This window comes from Lepus europaeus, chromosome 4 (assembly GCF_033115175.1).
Source record: "Lepus europaeus isolate LE1 chromosome 4, mLepTim1.pri, whole genome shotgun sequence".
In the NCBI taxonomy this organism is placed as follows: Eukaryota; Metazoa; Chordata; class Mammalia; order Lagomorpha; family Leporidae; genus Lepus; species Lepus europaeus.
In genome coordinates, this window is record NC_084830.1 from 153,041,347 (window position 1) to 153,063,943 (window position 22,597).

At 47.8% G+C, this 22,597-nt stretch overlaps 1 protein-coding gene and 1 long non-coding RNA gene across 2 annotated transcripts in view; one reads left to right on the plus strand and one right to left on the minus strand.

Moving 5' to 3' along the window:
• Positions 1-3,600, plus strand: part of LOC133758204 (ubiquitin-conjugating enzyme E2 variant 1-like) — a 28,362-nt gene extending 24,762 nt beyond the window's left edge. The window contains 1 exon segment of the mRNA XM_062189391.1: positions 3,395-3,600. Within this exon segment, the coding sequence (XP_062045375.1) occupies positions 3,395-3,600 (206 nt within the window).
• Positions 1-22,597, minus strand: part of LOC133758606 (uncharacterized) — a 242,437-nt gene that overhangs the window by 157,385 nt on the left and 62,455 nt on the right. The window lies entirely within an intron of this gene.

A 22,597-nucleotide genomic window follows, 5' to 3' on the forward strand; every position in this document is an offset into this window, starting at 1 on the left:
AAAATCCCAAATTAACTACAACGCATAACAAGTAGAAACATGTGAAGTTCTAAGCGACTCAGTTTACCTCGACAAATCTAAATTTTGCATTTTTTTTTTAAATGGAGACTCTAAAGTTAAGCTCATTCTATTACAGAGGAATACAGAAACTTAGATTTCTATATACTGCATCTATTGGGAGACAATCCTCCTTGGGTCCAGCCGTTTCTGCGCATGTTGGGGGTGGGTCGGGTCACTGACCTGCCTTTTCCCTAAAGCATATTTTGAAGGGTGTTCATACGATAAAAGGCTTGAAGGAGGGAGACAGTGCTTCCCACCAAAGGCAAAGATGACATAGCTGTTTACCGGCCAGTTTTCCAACAGCAAGACAAACTCTCAAGGACCAAGTCACAGACGTACTGCCTAAGGTTCAGACTCCCTCAACGCGGTTTTCCTCACCATCTGGAGGTCCAGGTGAGATGATCTGGCCCCTGGGATGGTGGCAGGCGGCAATGGCAGAGCATGTGTGGAGGTGAGCTGGGAAGCAGACACAAAGCGGGTGGGTGAAAAGCAAACTCAGGCTGTTCCAACAACCTGCTCAGGAGAACTCCAGAGCTCACGCAAGAACTACCTTCCAAGGGCACACTCCAGGGACCTAAGGACCCCTCATGGGGTCCCACCTCCTTGAAGTCCCACCAGTTCAAATAGCGCCACCCTGAGGAAGAAGTCTTTAACACGTGGGCCTCTGGAAGACACAAACACTGATACCCACATCGTGGCACACTCCTCTAACAGAGCCCACTGTGAGGACCAGCATGACCCACCCTGCCCTCTGTAGCCCAACAGGAATTGGCTGAGGCTGGGAAAACTGGGCTAAATGCTGCTCCTCTCCCTACTGCTTTTGCTGTGAATAACAAATAGTTCTTTGTCCCTGACTCAGGCGTCGCATGTTTTCTGCCAACATTCATGCAATTTTGGCAGGATAACTTGCTAGTTTGAAAGCAGGGTAGAATCTCAGAACATTCACATCCTATTCAGTATGGCACCAAACACTTAGGTAAATCTAATTATTTTATGTATGCAACATTATTTTAAATGGCCCTAAGAATAATTTTTTTTACCTTTATACATTTTTCTGTGTTTCATTCTCAGACCATTCAATATGTGTGCTTATTTTATTCTTTACTCACAAGATGTCCTTTTATAAAAAAAATACTTGTCTATATTTAGGCAGTAATTAAAGGTTTGTGCTAGTGACCAGAGAGGACCAAACGCAGTACATTCTGAACACGCAGTCCAGAGATGTATCATTACCTAAACTTAGAACAGTGAAGAAGGCAGATTTTCAAAGAGTACACATTCCATTTCTCCATCTGCCATATGCAGATGAGGTCATGGAATCAGAATACATTAACATTTCAAACCCAAGTTCAAGACAGTACCATGAAGAAACTAACAACAGCAAATGGCGAATTCAAAACAACTACAGCACTCATTATTTGATTATCTCTGATTGAAAACACGCAGTTGGGTCACATTCTTAAGAGTATTCAAAGAGACAGACAAAACAGATCAGCTGATGGCTCTTCTAAAATCATACAATGAGATCACCAAAGCAAACATGCAGGGTATGTTTTCTCAACACCACAAACATCCAAGAAGGGAGTCACTGTTTTTCTCTAGCTCTCCCCGAGCCTGGCCATTCTGGAAAAACAGGCTTCTACCATCTGCCCCTTCGTGAATGACTTGTAGAAACTGAGATCTAAAATAACTTGATGGGGGTAATTAAACCTAACCAGTCTTGGCTACTTTCTCAAATGTCATAATAAAAGGGTAAAATTATATACTAGACATAGTTGTTTTCCAAAGAGGGAAACATAAAAATTTAAGGAGATGAATTATAATGTTATGACAGCAGTATTTTTACAGAGTGGACCTATGAATGTGGCACTGGTGAGACATTTTTCCCCTTGCCCTGCTGTTGGGAGTTGCCGTCCGCCCCTGCTGTCTTCCTCCTCCACTTTCCTTACTCGGTCATTATCGAATGCACTCATCTTGTTTAAATAACACGGTCCTTAACCTCTGTTTGATGTTGAGAACGTAGGGCTGCTGAAATTACAACCAGGAGGGTAGGAGAGAGGGCGAGAGACACAGGCAGAGAGGAAAATAGAAACAAAATTCACATGTAAGCCTTGTTACAACCCCAAAATATTCCAAGTTCAAAGCATGACCCCTTCTTCTGGAAGGAGGCAGCCAAACTGACAATAGCTATTCCAGCCTAGTAACCTGGTCAAACTGGACACAATGAATGGTTGTGAGTAGGTTGATGGTTGATTTCAGGATTTTAACATGGTTTCATATTAGCATAGCTCATGGGCCAGTATCTAATGTCCATCTAAATAACTCTTCTCAACTGTGAATCAGAGAAAATCCAGTAGAAGTAGTATCTCCTTCACCATCCATTTGCTACTGACTTTTCAAGCTTTTAGACACATCTACACCAAAATTCTGCTTATAAACAAGCCTTAGGGTGACTCAGATGGTACCTACTGAGAATCAGGAATCTTGGTCGTGTTAGCTCAGTCGTCTGTACCTCCATAGTTGCCCAGAAGAGACATGCATCACTCTCCTTCATACCAGGGGATTACTAAAATGATAGCAAAGGAAAGCTGTGCTTTGCAGTCCTAAGTCACAAAGCTTTGCTCTCCCTCTCCCTCCTTCTCCCCCTCCCTCTCTCCTCCCCCCCCCCACAGGATTTATGGAGGCATGATTTGAGGCAAAATTACGTAATCAAGAGCTCGCTGAGTCCAGAAGTCTATGCACTGATACTGCTTCACCACCAAAGCGCAATCTCGCTGACGTTGGGATGTGTTTCACGCAAGCTCCCGAGAGGAGGAGCAGCCACCACCCCAAAGGGAAGCCCCTCAGAGTCCATCTTCCATTCCCAGCCAAGGGCGTGATGCTGGAAAGCCAGTCCCTCTGCTTCCCACTCGCCTAGGGCACAGCTACCGAGCTCAGACACTCACTGTGACGCCTTTTCTATCAAACACTGAGCCACTTCCATGCTTGTTTGCAGTGCTAAACACACAGCAACCTTCCTATCTTCACGTCAGTTCAGCTGAAGCCAGTGTGCCAGAACGTAACCTTGAATTGGAAGATAACATTTTTCCGCCCGTCTGTGAAAATGGAATCAACTGAGCTAAGTTTATATCAATTCTGAGAAGGGAAGAGGGGAGGGAGGGAGGGTAGAAGGAGAAAGAGAAAGAATGAAATAGAGAAAGAAAGAGTTGACTCCCTTCGGGGTAAGAGCTGATGGAATTCAGGGCTGCACTCTGGCCAATCCCATCCCCTTCTCACTGGGGCTGAGCCACCTAATTGCCAGTTTTGGGGTGTCATGCCACCCTCTTCCCACCAGCCTCTGCTCACATACAGGGACTTGTACGTGAGGCTCCCTCCACCTCGTATTCCGGGAACTCTGTGATAATCACCCAATCCCGAGACCTCTTCAGCCCTGCCATCCTCTCGGCAGGTCGAAGTCCCAGCTGGGACCCGAGAGTGCACGTGCGCATGCTCTGCGTGTTCTGGGGCCACCAGGAGGCTGTCCGTGGCCTTCCTGCCTAGGTGCCTCAGTGCCACTGTCACTGCACCAACAACTGCTCCAGTATCACACTGGTCTTGCACCGCCTGTAAGAGGCCGAAGCTTCTGCCCCTGCACCCTGAGAGGGGAGGCACACAGTCCCCAGCTCTCGGATCCCAGCTAAGATGTCAGGCTGCTTCCTCCTCTGCCTCTTCCTCTCCGTCCTCCTTACTTTCCACTCCACGCCCCAGGGCTCATCTACCATGTTGGTTCTAGTTTGTTCTCCACCTTTCTCCGCCTGCCCACCTTCTACTCAGTCCTCTCTTGGGTGAGAAAGCTACTGCTTCATTTTCCACGGTGCTATGTTTCATGACACTGTATACACCAGGGGGCTTCAAAATTACTGGAAAACTTCAAAGATGTTTCTTTTGGCACAAAAACATTTAGAAAGCCTTGACCAGGTTTTTCACAATGCACAGTTTTCATGAACTTTTTGAAGACCGTCCATACACCTCCCACATTTCAGTTCTCCATGTCTTGCTGTTTGGTGTCTCAAACCACAAACTTCAGGGACACCTAATCCCTCTAATCACAAGCACTTAGCTCCGTCACATCAGAAACAATGTTGACATTAATTGCTCAACCTTGAAGGACGCTAATAAGAGATCCATTGTTCTTGAAAGTGGGAAATAAGATTGAGCAATCAATACGTATCTCGCCTTCCCCTATAATGTACACCACAAAAAAAAAAAAATGGTAAGTGAGGAAACACTTTCTTTACAAAAGTATTCCAACTTTTTTTTCCATTTTTTTTTTATTTCATGAATGCATTTTTACATAGATACAACTTTAGGAATATAGTGGGTCTTTCCCCCATGTCCCCCAGCCCACTCCCATCCCACCTCCCATCCCTCTCCCATCTCCTTCTTCATTATGCATGATTTTTAGTATGACTTTATAAACAAAGGACCAACTCTATGCTAATCATAGATCCAACTGTTAAAGGAAGAAGCCAGGTGAGAATTCAATGGCTGTAATCTGTAACAAAAGATATCAATGGCCACAAACATTGCAAGAAGAACAAGAAACAATCTGACTTTTGCTCAAAGAAACCACCCCTCCCTATTCTTGCCAAAGCTAATGAACTGAATGTAAGAATCTGATCAAGCTCCAGGGCCAGTTGACAGGAAATGCAAAGGTAGAGGAACAAGAAAAATGACCTCTCAAGGATGTGATCAGAGTAACACGCACTAGAAACTACCAAACAACGCCATTGGGTTTTGTTTTTTTTTTTTTTTTTACAGATTTATTTTATTTATTTGAAAGAGTGACAGAAAGAGGTAGAGGCAGAGAATGAAAGAGGTCTTCCATCAGCTGGTTCACTCCCCAAATGGCCACAACAGCCAGAGCTAGTCTATCCGAAGCCAGGAGCCTGGAGCTTCCTCTGGGTCTCCCACGGGGGTACAGGGGCCTAAGGACTTGGGCCATCCTCCACTGTTTTCCCAGGCACATTATCAAGGAGCTAGATTGGAAGTGGAGCAGCCAGGACTTTAACTAGCACCCATACGGTATGCCAGTATGCAGGCCGGGACTTTAACTTGCTGCACCACTATGCTGACCCCACAACTCCATTTCTTAACCAAATAAGTTGCAAACATGGAGGAAAGGGAAGCACAAACCTATATAAAAAGACATTCAAAACAAACTAATCCTCCTGTTTGGTCCTTTGTGCATCTAAAATTAGGGGAGAAAAATGGTTTTATAAACAGGATGGGGGTCCAGCTCTGTGGATAAAGCCGCCACCTGTAGTGCCAGCATCCTATATGGGCGCTGGTTCAAGTCCCAGCTGCTCTACCTCCAATCTGGCTCTCTGCTATGGCCTGGGAAAGCAGTAGAATATAGACCAAGTCCATGGGCCCCTGCATCCACATCGGAGACTGGGAAGAAGATCCTGGCTTCAGATCAGCACAGCTCCAGCTCTTGCGGCCAACTGGGGCGTGAACCAGCAGATGGAAGACCTCGCGCATGCGTGCGCTCTCTCTCTCCCTCTTTCTCTGCCTCTCCTTCTCTTTCTTCTGTGTAACTCTTGATTTCAAATAAATAAATAAATCTTAAAAAAAAAATAAGAATGAACTGGCACACAAAAAAAAAAAAAAGAAAGAAAGAAAGAAAAAAGGACAGGGGCTGGCGCTGTGTCATAGTGGATAAAGCCACTGCCTTCATTGCCGGCATCCCATATGGGCACTGGTTCGAATCCCAGCTGCTCCACTTCTGATTCAGATCTCTGCTATGGCCTGGGAAAGCAGCAGAAGGTGGCCCCAGTCCTTGGGCCCCTGAACCCGAGTGGGCAGACCCAGAGGAAGCTCCTGGCTCCTGGCTTCGGATCAGCTGCAGCTGTTGCGGCCATCTAGGGAGTGAACTAGCAGATAGAAGACCTTTCTCCCTCTGCCTCTACCTCTCTGTAACTCTTTCAAATAAATTAATCTTAAAAACAAACAAAAAAAAGAGTCCTTGGGGGCTTTCAGGGTCGATACTGTGGCATAATAAGTTAAGTCTCTGCTTGTGGCACCATCATCCCACATGGGCACCAGCTGGAGTCCCTGCTGCTCCACTTCCAATCCAGCTCCCTGCTAACATGCCTGGGAAAGCAGCAGAAGACAGCCTTAATCCTTGGACCCCTGCACCCTCATGGAAATCTCAAAGAAACTCTTGACTTTGGCCTGGCCTAGCCCTAGCTGGTAAAGCCATTTGGGGGGGGGGGGGTGTCAAACAGAGGATGGAGGACCTCTCTCTCTGCCTTTAACTTAAAAAAAAAAAGTCTTTGTCTTTCAGAGGTGGGTATTAAAACCTTAACAGAGGGAACTGTCTTGCTACATTGAATAGACTGCAAAGTCATTTGGTGTCTTGAGTTGTATTCTAGAGCAGAGAGAGAATAGTGGAAAAATGGGTGGAGAAGGAATCAAGTCTCTATTTCATTAATAGTTCATATCAGTATTAATTTATTCGTTTTTAGCAAACACCATGACATGAAAAGACAGTACCTATAGGGGAAACTGGGTAAAGGTTACACGAAGAGCTCTCTGCTCTCTTTACAACCTTTCTATCAGTTTATTTAAAAAGTCATGAGGAAGACACAGAAGGAAGTATAGAGGAGTCCAGGTTAAACATGGACTGATGTTGCTGAGACTGAGTGATGAGCTGGGGTAACTACACTGCTCTGCCTACTTTTGAGTGAGCTGTCAACCCTCTGTAATAAAAAGCTGAGTGCATTAAATACACCCTGGTGTTATTTATAGACTCTCGAGCGCCTGTGCAGACTTGAAGCAGTGATTTTACTCTCTGCTCCAAGGGCCCTGGCTTAGAGAAGACACAAGTTCCTACATCTCTCCTCCTGAACACAGGTCTGGAAGTCAGTGCTCTCAGACTGTCCCAGAACTGCTCGACAGGTGTCTCCTAGGAAGAGATTCATGGGATGCCACCCTGTCATTACGCTCCCAAGACGGTTTCCTTATCTCCAGCCATCACTGACACAGGAGATGGCAAGAAGGCAAGTCAAGCTGCTTCTTAAAGAAACCATCCCCAAGTCCCACCTAACATTTCTGCCAACCTTTCACTGACCCAAACGCACTCAGCACAGCCACACGCAGCTGCAAGGCAGAGTGTGGGGCACGGGGTTTTCCCTGTACCCCGCCACTGCTCTGTCAAACAGAGCTCGGTGATGAAGAAGGTGGGGACAGAGGATAGTGGGTAGGAACTCATGAGCCATGGGAAAAATCTGCAAACATAGCGCAGAGCTGTCCAACCATGACCTGAGCTCACACTTTATCTGAGTCGCACAATCAGCAAAGATCTGCAAGGATCTGCCATCCTACATGGGCTGCTGACTCCTTTCTGGGGGCTGGTTTGATGGAGAGGAAAAGCTAGCAAACTGCTTGAAGACTTCCCCATGACAGCAGCAGAGCCGCTGTGTGTGGATGTGTGGCAGCGTCATGGGCAGCGCCAGGTAGGCCTGCTGGGACTCTCAGGTCCTCTGCAATGGAGTCATTGTGGGTTGTTCCTGGCAGCCCTCCTGTGCCTGCAAGAAGCCTCCTGGGCAGTCTCCACGCCATTCCTGCCTGCGGAGACCCCTTCTGGGCTCCCCGTCCACATCCCAGCCTGCTGCTCCCCTGGGCAAGGAGCTGCATCTCTTTGGGTCAGTCTGCTGCCTTTAGGTGAGCGCACCTGAATGTAGCACACATATCTGAATGCCAGTGACACGGCGGGCAGAGTGTCTGAAGTCAGAGATGAGGAATTACGCCTAAGCTCCCTTTGGCACTTGGGAAATTCACACAGGGCCTTGGTCTCGTTGTACACCAGACAGGAATATGGGTACCTCCTCCACCTTCCTCGTCCGACGACCAGGAAGTTCAGTGACAAGGCGATGTCACACCTCAAAATGCTGTACTTTATCCCCAAAACATGACTATTGTGACTGGTTAATCTAATGGCCATGAGAGACAACTAAAAAGTAACAGAAAAACCAAACGTAGCAATCATGTGGTTCCAGCCTATTTGAGGCAAAGATTTGACAGTGCCCAATGCACAGGATACAAGGGTGAAACAAAACATCCCAAGTTACACCTCTCCCAGAAAGGACAGCTTCTAAATGACTCATTCTGTGACGTCAACTTCAACCGTCCTAGCCACGCTGGCATTTACCATCAACGACTCCTGCACATGACACGAAGGCAAGGAACACACAGGCGGTGAAATATCCCGACCTCCCTCAGCTGCGATGGTACAGTACATTTTGTCCCTTTCACCTGAGAAACCTGAAAATACAGCTAGATTCGCATTGAACAGTGAGGAGCCACAACACTCACAGACAATTTTCCTTGCTCAACACCATCAGCAAATACCCACCTCCATCCACAAGCAAGTAGTGTGTGCACAGAGACTCATCCTACGTCTGGTTAGATCTGCAGGTGTGAACGCCCATAAAAACTCCATCGCGTGGAACCTTCGGAAGGTTCATCACTAATGTAGAGAGAGTGGTAGGGCGAAATGTTCAATCCTCTAGATTTTGTCCAAAGGAGGAGTTTTCTCTTCCGAAACATAAAATTAGAAACCCTTTCAGTTGCTGCTGCTTTCAAATCCACATTTTTATCGCGAGTTAGATTCGAAGCTAAAGACCTGGGATTTGACATAACCAATTGCTTCTCCAACATGAAACAAAAATCGCCCTGGCTCTCTGCGCCAGGGAAGGAGATTCTCTCTGATCTGACTTGAGCGGGTGGCTCCTGTCAAGAGCTGAAGAACCACACAGCCCACAACTTGACGGCTGACACAGACTCAATAAGCAGATTCACTCGCTGTTGGAGAACTTTCCATGTGACCCAAAGCTGCAGCAAAGGACCTCCCAACGGTGAGTAAATTTCTCCTGATGAGATTAGAAATGTTTCATTCATTTCCTAAATTCGGGCCTTTGCCTGCTTAGAAAACACTCACATATCACAAAAGGAATCCAGTCCAGATAGGCCAGTAGCCTTGCTTATAACAGTATCTGGTTTTGATGGTCAAAACTGGAATTCGGCAGGTGGTCACGGTGGTTATTTTATTCTTAAACCTGAGGCCATCAAGACACGCTGCAGAATTTGCCTGGTTTCTATTCTATGATTTCTACCTAATGAAGAAAGGACAACGAGATGAGAGTAGTAGCCGAACGTACTCCAGACCCTAAAGCTGGAATGTTTGGGTTCTGAAGTACAGGTGCTAGTGCATGGTGAAGTGACTGCATTCCTAGCGCTCTTCCATGTTGTGTGGAGAAGAAAGGCAGGCCTGTCTTAAGTCCTGAGGACTTGCAAAGACCTGTGAGCAGCCAGGCCAACAGCATGAAACCACCAAGACGCTCCCATTGTACCCCGTATGGCGCTCTACATACACAAACCACACTGCGGGACTGTCATGATCCACTGTGGGACCTGCTGTCACCCACCACATGTGTACCCCAACAACAGGAAGCACAACGCATCTGTCAGTGACAACACGGAGCCCAGAGCCTACTCAGTGTTAACTCAGGAATACAGGAAACAACAGCACGACAAATGGAAGGGTGTAAGAGCTGCAGGGCTCAAGACGCACTCCAACATGAACCCTTATTCGTCAAAAGTTGGTATTTCTCATGCTGCTGACAAGGAAGCCCTTCATATTTCCTTTTTAATTTATTTGGCAGGCAGAGAAACAGAGACAAGGACAGAACGGTGGGTGGGAGGGAGGCAGGGAGGGAGGGAAGGAGAGAGGGAAAGAGAGAGAGAGAGATAAATCAATCTACCTGCTGTTTGACTCCCCAAATAGCTACAACAACTGGACCCAGTCTGCGTTGAAGTCAGGAGCCAGACCCCCATTCTGGTGGCAGAGACCCAGATACTCCTGTCATCTTCAGCTGCTTCCCCAGGAGCATTAGAACGGAGCTGGATCCAGAGAGGAAGAGCTAGGGCTGAAACTGGCGCTCATGTGGGATGCTAGCATCCCAAGTGGCAGCTTAACCTGCACCACAACACCAGCCCCAGGCCCTTCCTACTTCCTAAGCCCAGTTTAAAGCTTCTGCCCCCAACAGTGCTAGGAGCTGACTTCAAAAAGCACCCCCGGGGGCTGGCGTTGTGGCACAGCAGGTTAAGCCAATAGCTGCATTGCCTGCAACCCAAAGGAGCACCATTTACAACCCCAGCTCCCCGATAATGAACCTAGGAAAGCAGCCAACGATGGCTCAGGTACTTGGGCCCCTGCACCCATGTGGCAGATCCAGATGAAGCTCCTGGCTTCTGACTTGGGCTTGTTGCAGCTATCTAGGGAAACAATCAGCAGATCAAAGATTCTTTCTCCCTCCCTCCCTCCCTCCCTCCCTCTCTCTCTCTCTCTCTCTGCTTTTCAAATAGCCTTTTTTTAAAAAGCTCATGAAAAAACCGTATTGGGATATTAATTTGTTCTGGTGCACAAAAATTTCAAATGCATGCAGAATGTTTTCATGATACACATTTTCTATCAACTTAGAAAAGACCCCTCAGGTGCACAGAGAAGAACCACCACATGAGGAAATCACATTTCTTCTAGAAGTCCAGTGCTCCAAGCAGGCGCTATGTATCTGCAGAGGAAGCAGAGATATTAAAAGACAACTAACAGCAAGAAGTTGCTTCCTCGGAGGTGTTTCCGTGGCAGTGTGCTGCCCAGGGGAAAAGCAGCAGGAATAGAAGGGCTTTAACTCAGGTGAGGACTAGAGATTTGTTTCTCCTAAGGTAAATTAGGATCTACTCGGTACGACGCAGTTAAGCGAGATGAAGTGTCTCCTCCTTAGACTCTACCCAGCATGAAGAATGAGGAGCCCCAAAGGCACCTTCGCTGAGCCCCAGCACTCCCACTTTGCACACCTACAGGGGATGCTTTTCTTTTCTTTCTTTGACAGGCAGAGTGGATAGTGAGAGAAACAGAGAGAGAGAAAGGTCTTCCTTTTTGCCGTTGGTTCACCCTCCAATGGCCGCTGCGGCCAGCGCATCTCGCTGATCCGAAGCCAGGAGCCAGGTGCTTCTCCTGGTCTCCCATATGGGTGCAGGGCCCAAGCACTTGGGCCATCCTCCACTGCCTTCCCGGGCCACAGCAGAGAGCTGGCCTGGAAGAGGGGCAACCGGGATAGAATCCGGCGCCCCAACCAGGACTAGAACCCGGTGTGCCGGCACCACAAGGCGAAGGATTAGCCTGTTAAGCCACGGCGCCGGCCAGGGGATGCTTTTCACAGGAAGTGTCCGACTACTGGCTGCAGGGGCAAACGTTTCGCAAACACTGAGTGAATTTCTCCCCCTCCTGACGTGCAAAGTACATTCACATCATACAGAAAAGTGTTCTTGTGTATTCGCTTGGGATGTACTCAACATTGTTTGACTATAAATCTGAATGGTGGTTAAGATGCCACTTGGGAAGCCCGTATTGGAGCTCTTATTTCTGTCCCTGCTCCACTTCCCTGAGAGGCAGCTGATCAGGCTCAAAGACTTGAGCTCCTGCCACCTACAAGGGAGACCAGGATGGAGTTCTGGCTACTGGATTCAGTCTGGCCCACTCCAGGCTGTTGTAGGCATTTGGGGAGTGAACCAGTAGATGGAAGATCCGCCTCTGTCTCTTTCTCATTCCCATTCAAATCAATAAAAACCAATTCATTTTTAACTACAGCGTTAGGCAGAAATCACCACTCTAGAAACCTACACCGACTGGTCTCCAGCTTTTCACCCAATGCTAACATTTCTTATCAGTTTGGGCTAACACTGTTCATCACTTTTTAGACACGATAGTAAGATTTATGAACAGATAACTGTTCCAAAAAGTAAAGGCAGAGAAGTGAAATCCAGAGACTGAGGCTTATCCAGAGACCACCCAGAAACCCAAGCAGAACCAACAGCAGCTGGCTTCACAGTCAAAAAGAAAAATATTCATGAGAAAAAAAAAAAAAAAAAACATACTGAACTTGAACCTGATCAAGCCTCTACCTCTTCCCACCAATTACCAGGGGCAACGCCACAGAATCGCATCAGCAAACTCTAGACCGGAGACACTCTGAAGGATATATACCCTGCAATCTCCAAGGAAAGTTCAAGAAAAAAATAAAGAGCAGGAGGTGTTTGTAAACTAAAAGTCTCATCAACATTGCAATGCTTGAATTTTGTGTGGATCTTGATGTGAGCAAAAACAATTCTATGAGATGATCAGAAAATTCTACTTGCTGAATCCTGGATGACATTGAAGAAACACTATTATGCTTAAGATGTAATAATGATATTGTGGTTATAATTTTGTAACCTTAATATTTAAAATATATTTTTAGATATATCTGTACAAAGTCATGAATTTTCTTAAAAATAATCCTGGGAAGAGGAAAAACAATAAAAAAAATTGAACATAAAATCAACTAGGTTCATGAGCCTGGCACTAATTTTCCTCCTTTTATGTTTTTTGATATTTTCCCAACTGAAAGTTTTTAATAGCAGTTGGAATAGGAAAACAGGACCCTGGGATGTCTATAAACCTGATAAACACAGTGTGTGAAAAGCCAGGAGAGAAAGGGATTTTGTGAAGCAGGGAGCTAACAGCAGTAAGGGTGCAGCAGAGAAGTTCTAGAGCAGGCAAACCGAGCCAAGAGGAATGTCGGTCGCATTGTGGGAAAGGCAAACGGGCCGGGGGTGGAGCTTGAGGGATCATGCGGGTATAGAACTGCTGCAAAGCTGTCACGGGGCGCTCCCCGACAGTCTGTGGACACTGGAACTGAAATTAAGCTTTTTTTTAGAAAAAAAAATACCCATACCTAGTTTTATCAATGTAGGCATGTTCAATGAAATTTTTTGCTTGATTATTTGAAAGGCAGAGTTTACAGAGAGAGGGGAGGGGTGGAGAGGAATAGAGGAAAACAGAGGGAGAGAGCCAGAGAGCAATAGCTTCTGCCCACTGGTTCACTCCCCAGATGGCCGCAGTGGCCAAAGCTTGGCCAGTCTGAAGCCTGGAGCTTCCTCCAAGTCTCCCATGTGGGTGGCAGAAGGCCAAGTACTTGGGCCATCTTCCGCTGCTTTCCCAGGCACAGCAGCAGGAAGCTGGATGGGAAGTGGAGCACCCAGGACTCAAACTGGCTCCCACGTAAGATGCTGGCTTCACAGGTGGTGCTCTGCCTGCTACGCCACAGTGCCAGCCCACTCCCTGAACTTTCCGAAGGCCCCTCGTAAACCCTCTCATAAGACAAAGACTGCTATGGAGAAAAAATGGTGATTGAAGACCAGGTGAAGATTTACAAGGATGAGGGAAAGTTTTCCACCCACAAAACTCACATGATGAATCCTCATCCCCATTACTTACTGTACATCTGGGGAGATGATTAAGATTATAGGAGGTCATAAGGCTAGACCCTCACCAGGTTGAACAGGTGCCCTTACAAGAAGGGAGAGAGATACTAGAGATCTCTCACTCTTGCTCCCCCTAGCCTGCCCCTACCCCTTGCACACAGAGGAAAGGCCGTGAGAGGGCACAGCAAAAAGACAGCCATCAACAGCCAGAAAAAGAGCCCTGACCCAGTCCCTGAGCATTCTGACACTGACCTTGGACTTCGGGACGCCAGAACTGTAGGAATACAAAGTCCAGTTGTCGAAGTCGCCCCCTCTTCCACACTGCCCTGACAGCCACAGAGCACCAGCAGAGATACGGCACGCACCTGTACTCCACTAGCCTTTCTTGCTACTTTGTTCAGCTACTTTGGAATGAGACACCAAGAAATAAATGCCAGTGAGGGGCACCGTTCTGTGTTCTCTGATGTGACAGCCAAGTGCAGCCACAAGAGGCCACAGAGGAGAAGGCTCCCGCAAACAAAGCTTATTATCCACTCAAGTCCCACAGAGTCACCACCTGCCAAGACGCACCCACCAAGGACGAGTACTAAGAGTGGCCTCAACCAAGCAGGTGCAGTTTCAAGGCCAAGCAGGGAGTAAGGGCAAGTGCTGTAGTTGGGTCAGGGTGCAGCACCCAGGAAAGCCTCAAGGTAATTCCATTGGTGCATTTGAACCTTACTAGGTCAGGGTCGGGACAGGACAACAAGGAGGACTAGTGCCAGGGGGCCAGTCTCACCACCTCTGTGCACCCACTGAGCCAGGCAGGGCATACACAGCCAAACATGAAGCGGCAAGAAACGAAGCATGAGTTCTAAAATGCTTATGAGACAGGTCTGAAGTCTCAGTCATTGCTTCTTTCCCATGTTGCTTTTGTGCTGTGTTCTTTTTGCTGTGTTCACCTGTTACTTCAAGGGGGGAGGAGGACACACAGCTCTCAGCCTCAGTCATAACTGAGAGCTTGGATAGGCAATTTTCATTCCAATCTTTCTCCCTAATTACTTTCGAAAGCCTACAGACTCACTTATTGCAATCATTAAAAATGCACTGCTTCCAGATCTCCTTGTGTTTCTGAATAAATGGATGCTCCTACATTTTCTGCGTTCTTATGGACTAGGAGTCCCCAGCCCCACTCCTCCCCAGAGCCAGGGATTCACTCGGTTTCACAGTGCTCAGCAGATGGTCACAGCGCTGATTTATGCCAGCAGAAGGATAATAAAGATTCGTGTTGAGAAAAGATGATGGGGTGAGGCCCACAGGACCCCAGCCACAAGCTTCCCAAGATCCTCTCCCAATGGATCCACCCAGAAGCTGCTAATCTTCCCAGCAATGAAATCCACCAACCCGTGTGAAAGGCTGTCTACCAGCGATGCTCAAGAGAGACTGAGTGCCCCCGTGCCACCAATAGCCAAGGCTGAAGCCAGGGGCCCGGCACCTCCTCTGTGCATCTCATGTGCGGGTGGCAGGGACCCAAGCTGTCACCTGCTGCCTCCCAGGAAGCTGGCAACAGGGGGAGAGCCAAGACGGAGACCCAGGAACTCTGATATGGGATGCGGGCATCCCAAATGGTATCTTAACCACTGCATCAAATGCCCACCTTGATACAACTATTCTTAAATGCATCCCAGGTCCTGTTTTTTTCTGCAAACAAACTCTCACTCCCCATCACTGAGATCTGAATTAACTACATGGATGCATTCCCTTTACTGTCCACTGACAAATCATCATTTTTCAGACTTAGCCTACCAAATCCACAGCTGTCTACACAGGAATCCAAAAACAAAAGAAACCAAAACAAGTCCCTTTTGCCATACAGTCTCCTGCCCTCGTATTAGGCTGCGTTTGCGCCCAAGTGTGAGACCAGAACAAGCAAGTGTGAATTAACAAGTATCGCTGACTGGCAAGAGCGTGGTTTCTCTCACCGACTGCTCCAGGGCTGACAGCTCACCTGCATTTTGGAAGAGACACCTGCTAATTCGTCTTTAATCTCAGCCTTTCACCAATGGCATTTTAATTACCCTGTAATTAATATACTCCTGGTTGTACCCACAAGGAAGAGAGGGGAGGCCATCCTGAGAGCAGCCCACAGCCCAGACGGCCCCCTTCTCTGGGCCTGGCTGAGTTCCTCATCCTGACTCGCCCTGCCTACTCACAGATCCTGCAAACAGCCGCACAACCCGTACACACATGTGCGCGCACCCACACACGCACAGAATGACAGCTTCTCTAACCTCAGTCATCGTCCTAACCTTCACTACTAATTCAGGTCTCTGACCTCTGCCCGCTCAACCTCACTGCAGACTCCTGGGAACCCCCCGTGTGCATGAGAGAAGGTGGCGTGGCGAAGGAGTGAAATGACCAAGAGCCAAGGTCCTGGAGAAGTCAGGAGAGGAAGGGAAGGGAGATGAGGAAACATTGCCTTTCCTGTGCCCTGGCCTCGCTCATCACGATGCCCAGACAACTTCCAAATTCTCCGTAGAGGCACGTGCAGGCCTGCACCTGCCCCAGCTTTGCGGGTGTCCCTATTAAGTCAATGGGACATGCTTTCTAAACGCAGAAGAAGCTATAGGGCCGGGGGCTCAGCACGCAGCCTCCTGTGTAGCGCCTTCCACCAGCCCACCTTACTGCCCCTCTGGACTGTACTCTGCTAGACCCCTGGTCCTCCTGCCAGGGGAAGGAAGGAGAAAGCTCACCCCTCTTGACAGCACTTTCTCCTGTCCATCCTGGGTACCACTGGTCTCGTCAGTAGCCACTTTTAAATCCTACAGGCTATCTTTTGCCCCTTCACCTTCTTCGCGATGGTCTATTCCAACACTGGCCTTGGATTACACAGAATGAAAATGCTATACCTGCACCTGATGCTTGATTGGTGTTACCTGACTACCAATCCTTGGCTGTGTGTTTTGTGTATTTCAATGAACACTCATAGTGTCTTTGGGTACTGGTACTCTCATGCCCATTTCGCAGAGGAACACACTGAGGCGCAACCTGTCACCCAACCTAAAGCCCAAGTCCTCCCAGTTCTCCGCCAAGACAAGGAGGACCCAGTGGGCTCCATGCTGGGGGCGGCAGACCTGCGGCATCACCTAAGCAAATAGGGAGGCAGGCGATTTCTCCAGACATGCCATCCCTCCTGGCTACCAACAGACACAGTGAGAACAGGAGATGGTTACGGCCTCTTAGAAATTAGAGGGACAGGCCGGCGCCGCGGCTCACTAGGCTAATCCTCCGCCTTGTGGCGCCGGCACACCGGGTTCCAGTCCCGGTCGGGGCGCCGGATTCTGTCCCGGTTGCCCCTCTTCCAGGCCAGCTCTCTGCTGTGGCAGGGAGTGCAGTGGAGGATGGCCCAAGTGCTTGGGCCCTGCACCCCACGGGAGACCAGGAGAAGCACCTGGCTCCTGGCTTCAAATCAGCTTGTTCCACCGGCCGCAGCACGCCTACCGCAGCAGCCATTGGAGGGTGAACCAACAGTAAAGGAAGACCTTTCTCTCTGTCTCTCTCTCACTGTCCACTCTGCCTGTAAAAAATAAAAAAATAAAATAAAATAAAAAAAGAAATTAGAGGGACAGCCTTGTTCCAAGCACCGATTCCCCTCTCGGACTGACTAAGGTACACCGTGAGCTCTAGCAACTTACAATTCAACAAACTGAGGGACATAGCAGGATCCCAGGTCTATAGACCAAAAGCCAGCACGTGGTCTCCAGCTTGCCTCTTGATTCACCCCAGCCCTCCTGGCAACCTGACAATATGCACAGAACATCTTTGATTGACTGATTTACTCCATTTCCCCTTGCATTTCACACTTGGAGCTCCCGGCGCTTGTCGGTATCTGAAAAGTTTCCATACAAGTCGTCTGAGTATCATTTCCCTGTTTCATGGTCCCATTTCACAGATGAGGCCACCAACCTCGCCGCAGAAATCAAGTGCCTTGTTCCCGTCCTTCCATGTTCCCTCTGCTCTTCCAACACAAAGGGTCAAGAAAACACTCCTGTTGTAGAATTTTGGGTTGAATCGTGTTCCCCCAGGGATACGTTGAAGTCCTCACACCTGGCACCAGGGAACATGACCTTATTTGGAAATCAGGTCTTTGCAGATATAATTGGATTCGAGCTAAAATGAGGTCACACTGGAGTAGCGTGCGCCCTTGCTTCAGGGTGACTGGAGCCCTTGCAAGAGGAGGAAAGACAGAGACAGCCACGTAGGGGGGAGGCCAGCAGGGGCCAATAGAGGCACAGATGACAATGCTGCATCCACATGGCGAGGAGGGCCAAGGCCACCCAGGAAGCATCAGAGCCCAGGACAAAGCGCACCAAGTCTCTCCGAGAGCCCTCAGCCAGGACTCAGCCCTGCTGACCCCCTGACTTCTGACTGGTAGCCAACAGAACCAGGAGAGAACGTACTTCCAATGCTCTGTGTCACGTACTTCCTGGCGCTTTGTGATGGCACCGTCTGGAACCACCAGAGGCAGCGTCTGGATCCAGAGCACAGACCCAGGCCACCAGCAAGACCCGGGCTGCGCCGCTCTCCGAGTTCAGATGGATGCAGGCTGCTGTGACTTTAAAAACAGCCGATCTGCAGCTGCTTACCTCTCCAGGGAGGAGTCTCCCGGGGCTGTTGCGGGGGCTGTTGCGTCTCCTCAGTGTGATAGCAGTTTCCTTGCCAACGTCCTCCTCCCATAAGAGAAATAAAGCCTCAGCCAGCCTCGGCTGATCTGCCTTCCCCTGGCCCTGGCCTGTGGCTGGAGCCGGCTCACAGCTCACATTTCCCACCTACTCCTGCAAATGCACTTCTTCAATTTTGATCATTCGTAGCACCACAGGGGGAGATTTGGTAGCTCCCAGGGACCCCAGCATGGAGCCCACGACCAATTCAATGAGAATCCTCGGATCCAAGTGTGTGCCCCAGGCTGTGTATTGTTTAAGTTTCCAGGAGATTCAAGTGGTATTTCACCCAAGTAAAACATCCTACACATTCCTCTTGGGGTCTGATGACGTCAGATAAGCTGCAGCCAATCCCTGCCTGGTTATGTGCGTCTAGACCAGGGGTTCAGCCTCCTACCCACAGTCTGTTTGGTTTCCTGGGACACAGCAGTGAGCACTTGCCTTCAGGTTTCAAGGACAGAGGTGAGAACTATGACAGACCATACAGTCCACCAGGCCCCAAAGACTGACTGCCTGCCTCTTCCAACGATTTGAGAAAGACGGCAAGTTACCAGCCTCTGGGTCTCCTCCCACCACGAAGATGCAGCAAGGGTCTCTGCACTTAGTAGGAACTCATATGGATGACACGGAAGTCAAGCGAAGTGAAATTTACAGAATTAAATGGAATACTCTCCAACATATTATCTGAAAGGAATCCGAGCCTCCCAGGAGAATTTGCAACTTAATAAGTCACTCATCAAGCCCCCAAAGCCCTCATCTGAAGACAGAAAGGCATACCTAATTGCTGAAATTGCTAGCACCGGAAATTGTGAAGGCACAATTCTGTCCTGTTGGACCAAGAAATCTGGCCCAGACCCCTCCACCTGCACCAGTGAGGCCGCTCCCCAGCTCACCTAAGCATGAAATCGACTCTGCCAAAAACACACTGGTGGCAGGTGGACCTGTTAGTCCTTACAGTTCAGAACAAAAAAAATATGTATCTCCAATTTTTATTTGCTCTGCGAGTAATTGCTTTGTGTTCGCTCTATACTACGATTTCTTTAAAGATGTCACCGCTTCCACCTCTCCAATTCCTAAAGTTTCCTTTCCACTGTGACATTTGTGTTTTATCATGAATAGGAACACCCGCTCAAGAAGCTGGCAAATCTCATTATTTAATTTTGCCTGCGTCTATGAGTGATGGAAAATTGCTCTGAATTAAATTCCCTCAATGCCAAATCAACTTAACCGGGAGATTTGTCAGCCAACTATATTGAGGTGAAGGCTTCTAGGAGCCTTATCGTCTGAGAAGTCCTTCCATCGTAATTAATTGACACGGATGCTCATCAAGATCAAGTGTCACTCTGGGCTCGGACCTGCAGGAGTCCGGAGAGCGAGGATGCCAACCCGGGAGCAGACAGCTCAGGGCTGCAATTCAGGCTTCCTGTGGAGGGGCCACCTCGCTGGGGCACCACACAGGCCCTGTCTCAGTATCAGTTTCCCTAAGTGTAAACAGAGGATGATAAAAGACCTTGGTGCCGTGCTCAGCATAGCGTAAGCCTCAAAGAAAGGCCATGTCACTGTTGTGTGAGCTTACACCTTTAGCATGGTGTTGTCCAGAGAATCGCACCTGTATTTTCATGAAATGAGATTGCTACATCAGCTTTGTGTGTGTTTTATGTATGGATACAAAATTCGGACATCTACCCAGCAGAACCTACCATCTGATGACCCTAACACATTCTTCTTCCCTAGAACATCATTCGGCCAGCTGGAATCCCATCCCTCGCTCCTGCTCAGGAGCGGCTCCTTCATCCCGTGCGGCTCATGAACTCCTGCACTTGCTCACGCGAGCCCTGAGACTCGGGCTCCTTGGTTAACTGAGGCCCACCACAGCGGCCTGTGTTACTCTGACGGCCGTACTCCACAGTTAAGTCACCCCAGTCCCCTCTATTGTCACAAACTGTCCTATCTGCCCTCTGCCCCCCAAGTCGCAGCCATCCTGACTCTCAGCTTGACTTGAGCAGCCTTCCTGAGAGAAACCCCCCAGGCCACCTAAATGTCTCTGTTTCTCAATTGGATGGCAATTATAATCCATGTCACACAGGCTAAGGCTTTACTGCTACACCGCCTCAGGTCAATGCACAGTAGATCCCTGGTGTCTCCTGTGTCATCAGCTGGCGTAGACGGCGTGAGGACCTGAGGATGAGCCCTATTGGATTGGTACCCTGAGCCCAGGAAGAGCTCACCGTGGACACCTTGATCAAGAAGCAGCCTGCTGAGCTGTGAGGTCAGTATCTTCTAATTCACTTCTGCCCACCACGCTTGTCTGAAGTCTTCTTTAAAGTTTTTGCATAAATCTCGTGGCCTTGTTATTTTACACTGCCTTTCCCTATGAATGCTGATGGTAACATGTATTATAACCTCATAAGTAATTTTTATTAGATTGTTAATAATGCTTAGTGTACAGAAATATAAAAATAGGGAATTTAAAACCTTCAAAAACCTCTTTATTTTGATGTTATATTTAACAGGGTTTTTTTTTTTTAACTTAATACACTGTGGATATCTCTTCTTAACACAACTGTCTATATATTTTGTGTTAAGTTTGAGCCATGATTTGCTATTTCAATCCCCTATTATTGGACATTGATTGCTGAAATTTTCTAACAACTAACTGCACCCAAGTAAGCAAGTAAATATTCCTAATGACAAATTCTTAGGAGGGAAATTGTTGGCTTCAGGGTATGAGCCTTTTTACCGCTTCGGGGATATCTCATCACCTTCTCCAGAAGAGAGCGGCCTGGGCTGGTTCACTGGGAAGATACCCATCTCCACATCTGTAGATTCTGCCTGATGGCTCCGCCCCCAGCTGGAGCCATGCCCAGTGTGCTGGGCTTGACCACCCCACCTCCAGGCCATCAGTCCCTCATCCCCTCATCAAAGAGCAGGATGAGAGCACCCCAGGAGCAGAGCCCGGCAGAGCCCCGAGTTCCCCGTCTGCTCACCTCCATCTCCACCCACGCTTGCTCTCATCAAACAATATTCATTTTGGCAAGGAGCCTTTGGAAGTCAACACCGGCTCTCACCTGTGACTGTGTTCCAGGCCTCGTTGGGACACAGGGCTTCTGGTGAGAGTCATTCCCACAAACACCATCTCGAGCAACCTGTTTACCACCACGCAGCGCTACACCACAGTTTTCTATGTTGCATCATCATTTTATCTCTGGGAAACGCATGTGCCTGCCCAGCCAGGCTTGTGGTGCGCATGAAACAATAACAAGCATTTACCCCAGGCTTTTCATCTTCAAAGTGTTAGCGAACACTAACTCATTAATTTTCACAACACTCTTAAGATTACTAAGTTCTACTCCTCCCTTGAAATCCAAACAGCGTGCACCATTGAAACACTTGACACATCTCTAAAAGCTCAAAGCCTAACAGTCTGGGAAGAGAAGTGCGCTGATAATATCTCACTCCTGACAGTGGAAGGGAGCTGAGCCGGCTCACAACTTCTCTAGAGTCACAAAGGGCACCCGTTAGATTCACTCTACAAATGCCCATTGCTACGCTCAGGCCACAAAGCTTAACAGCAACACGCTCCAAACTCTCTACAAGACTTAAAGATTCCTGACAAGTTCAAGGTCACCTACACACCACCAAGTAACACGAAGGAAACATCTGAAGAGTCATAAATATTCAAAGCCATGACATAAAGGGAGAAATTGTATCTCAGAAAACAGACACACGGGGCATTGAATTTAGAGGTTAGACAGTGATGAAGAAATTCAAAAGTAAAATACAAGTGACTACATAATGAATTCTAAGAGGACATTCCACGAATTCTTACCTTCGTGTGTTACCAGCTCCAACAAATCATGTTGACTATTAGAACTATAAAATTCCAGATAGCCTTTATCAGTGCTGGGGAAACAGGTCAACAACTTGTTTTCCATGTTCAGAACCTAGAGATGACTTTTGATCTTTGTGCTATGAATATATAATAAACAATTCTATGCTTGAGAAATTTTATCAGCTGACTCACAGACTTCATTGTGTTGCAGATTCTAGTCTAACAATTTCCCTACTGCCATTTTTTTGCCTTTTGTGGATGGCAAACATAATGCCTACTGTGGCCAAAGTGTGCTATACTCTTGAAAATCAGAATAATAACAGTTGTAATGCAATGGTCTACTGTATATGCAAGTATATATAATAACATTAACTTGAAAGAGTCTAAACAACAGTACTTACCATGTGGCTTTTGGTTTAAAAAAAAAAAAAAAAAAAAAAAAAAAAAAAAAAAAACCTGACTCTGAACTCAAACATTAGCAAATTTTAGTACATTCTGTGTTGTTGACCAATCTCTGATCTTCAATTCCTTCAGCTGTATATTGAGGGCAATGTACAGCATTGCTCAGGACTCCTGTTCTAAGTGACCTCTCCTTGGCTCTGTGTCCACTTCTAATGACTGCCCCCTTTCTCTCTCACTCTGTAAGAACTGTCTGTCTGCA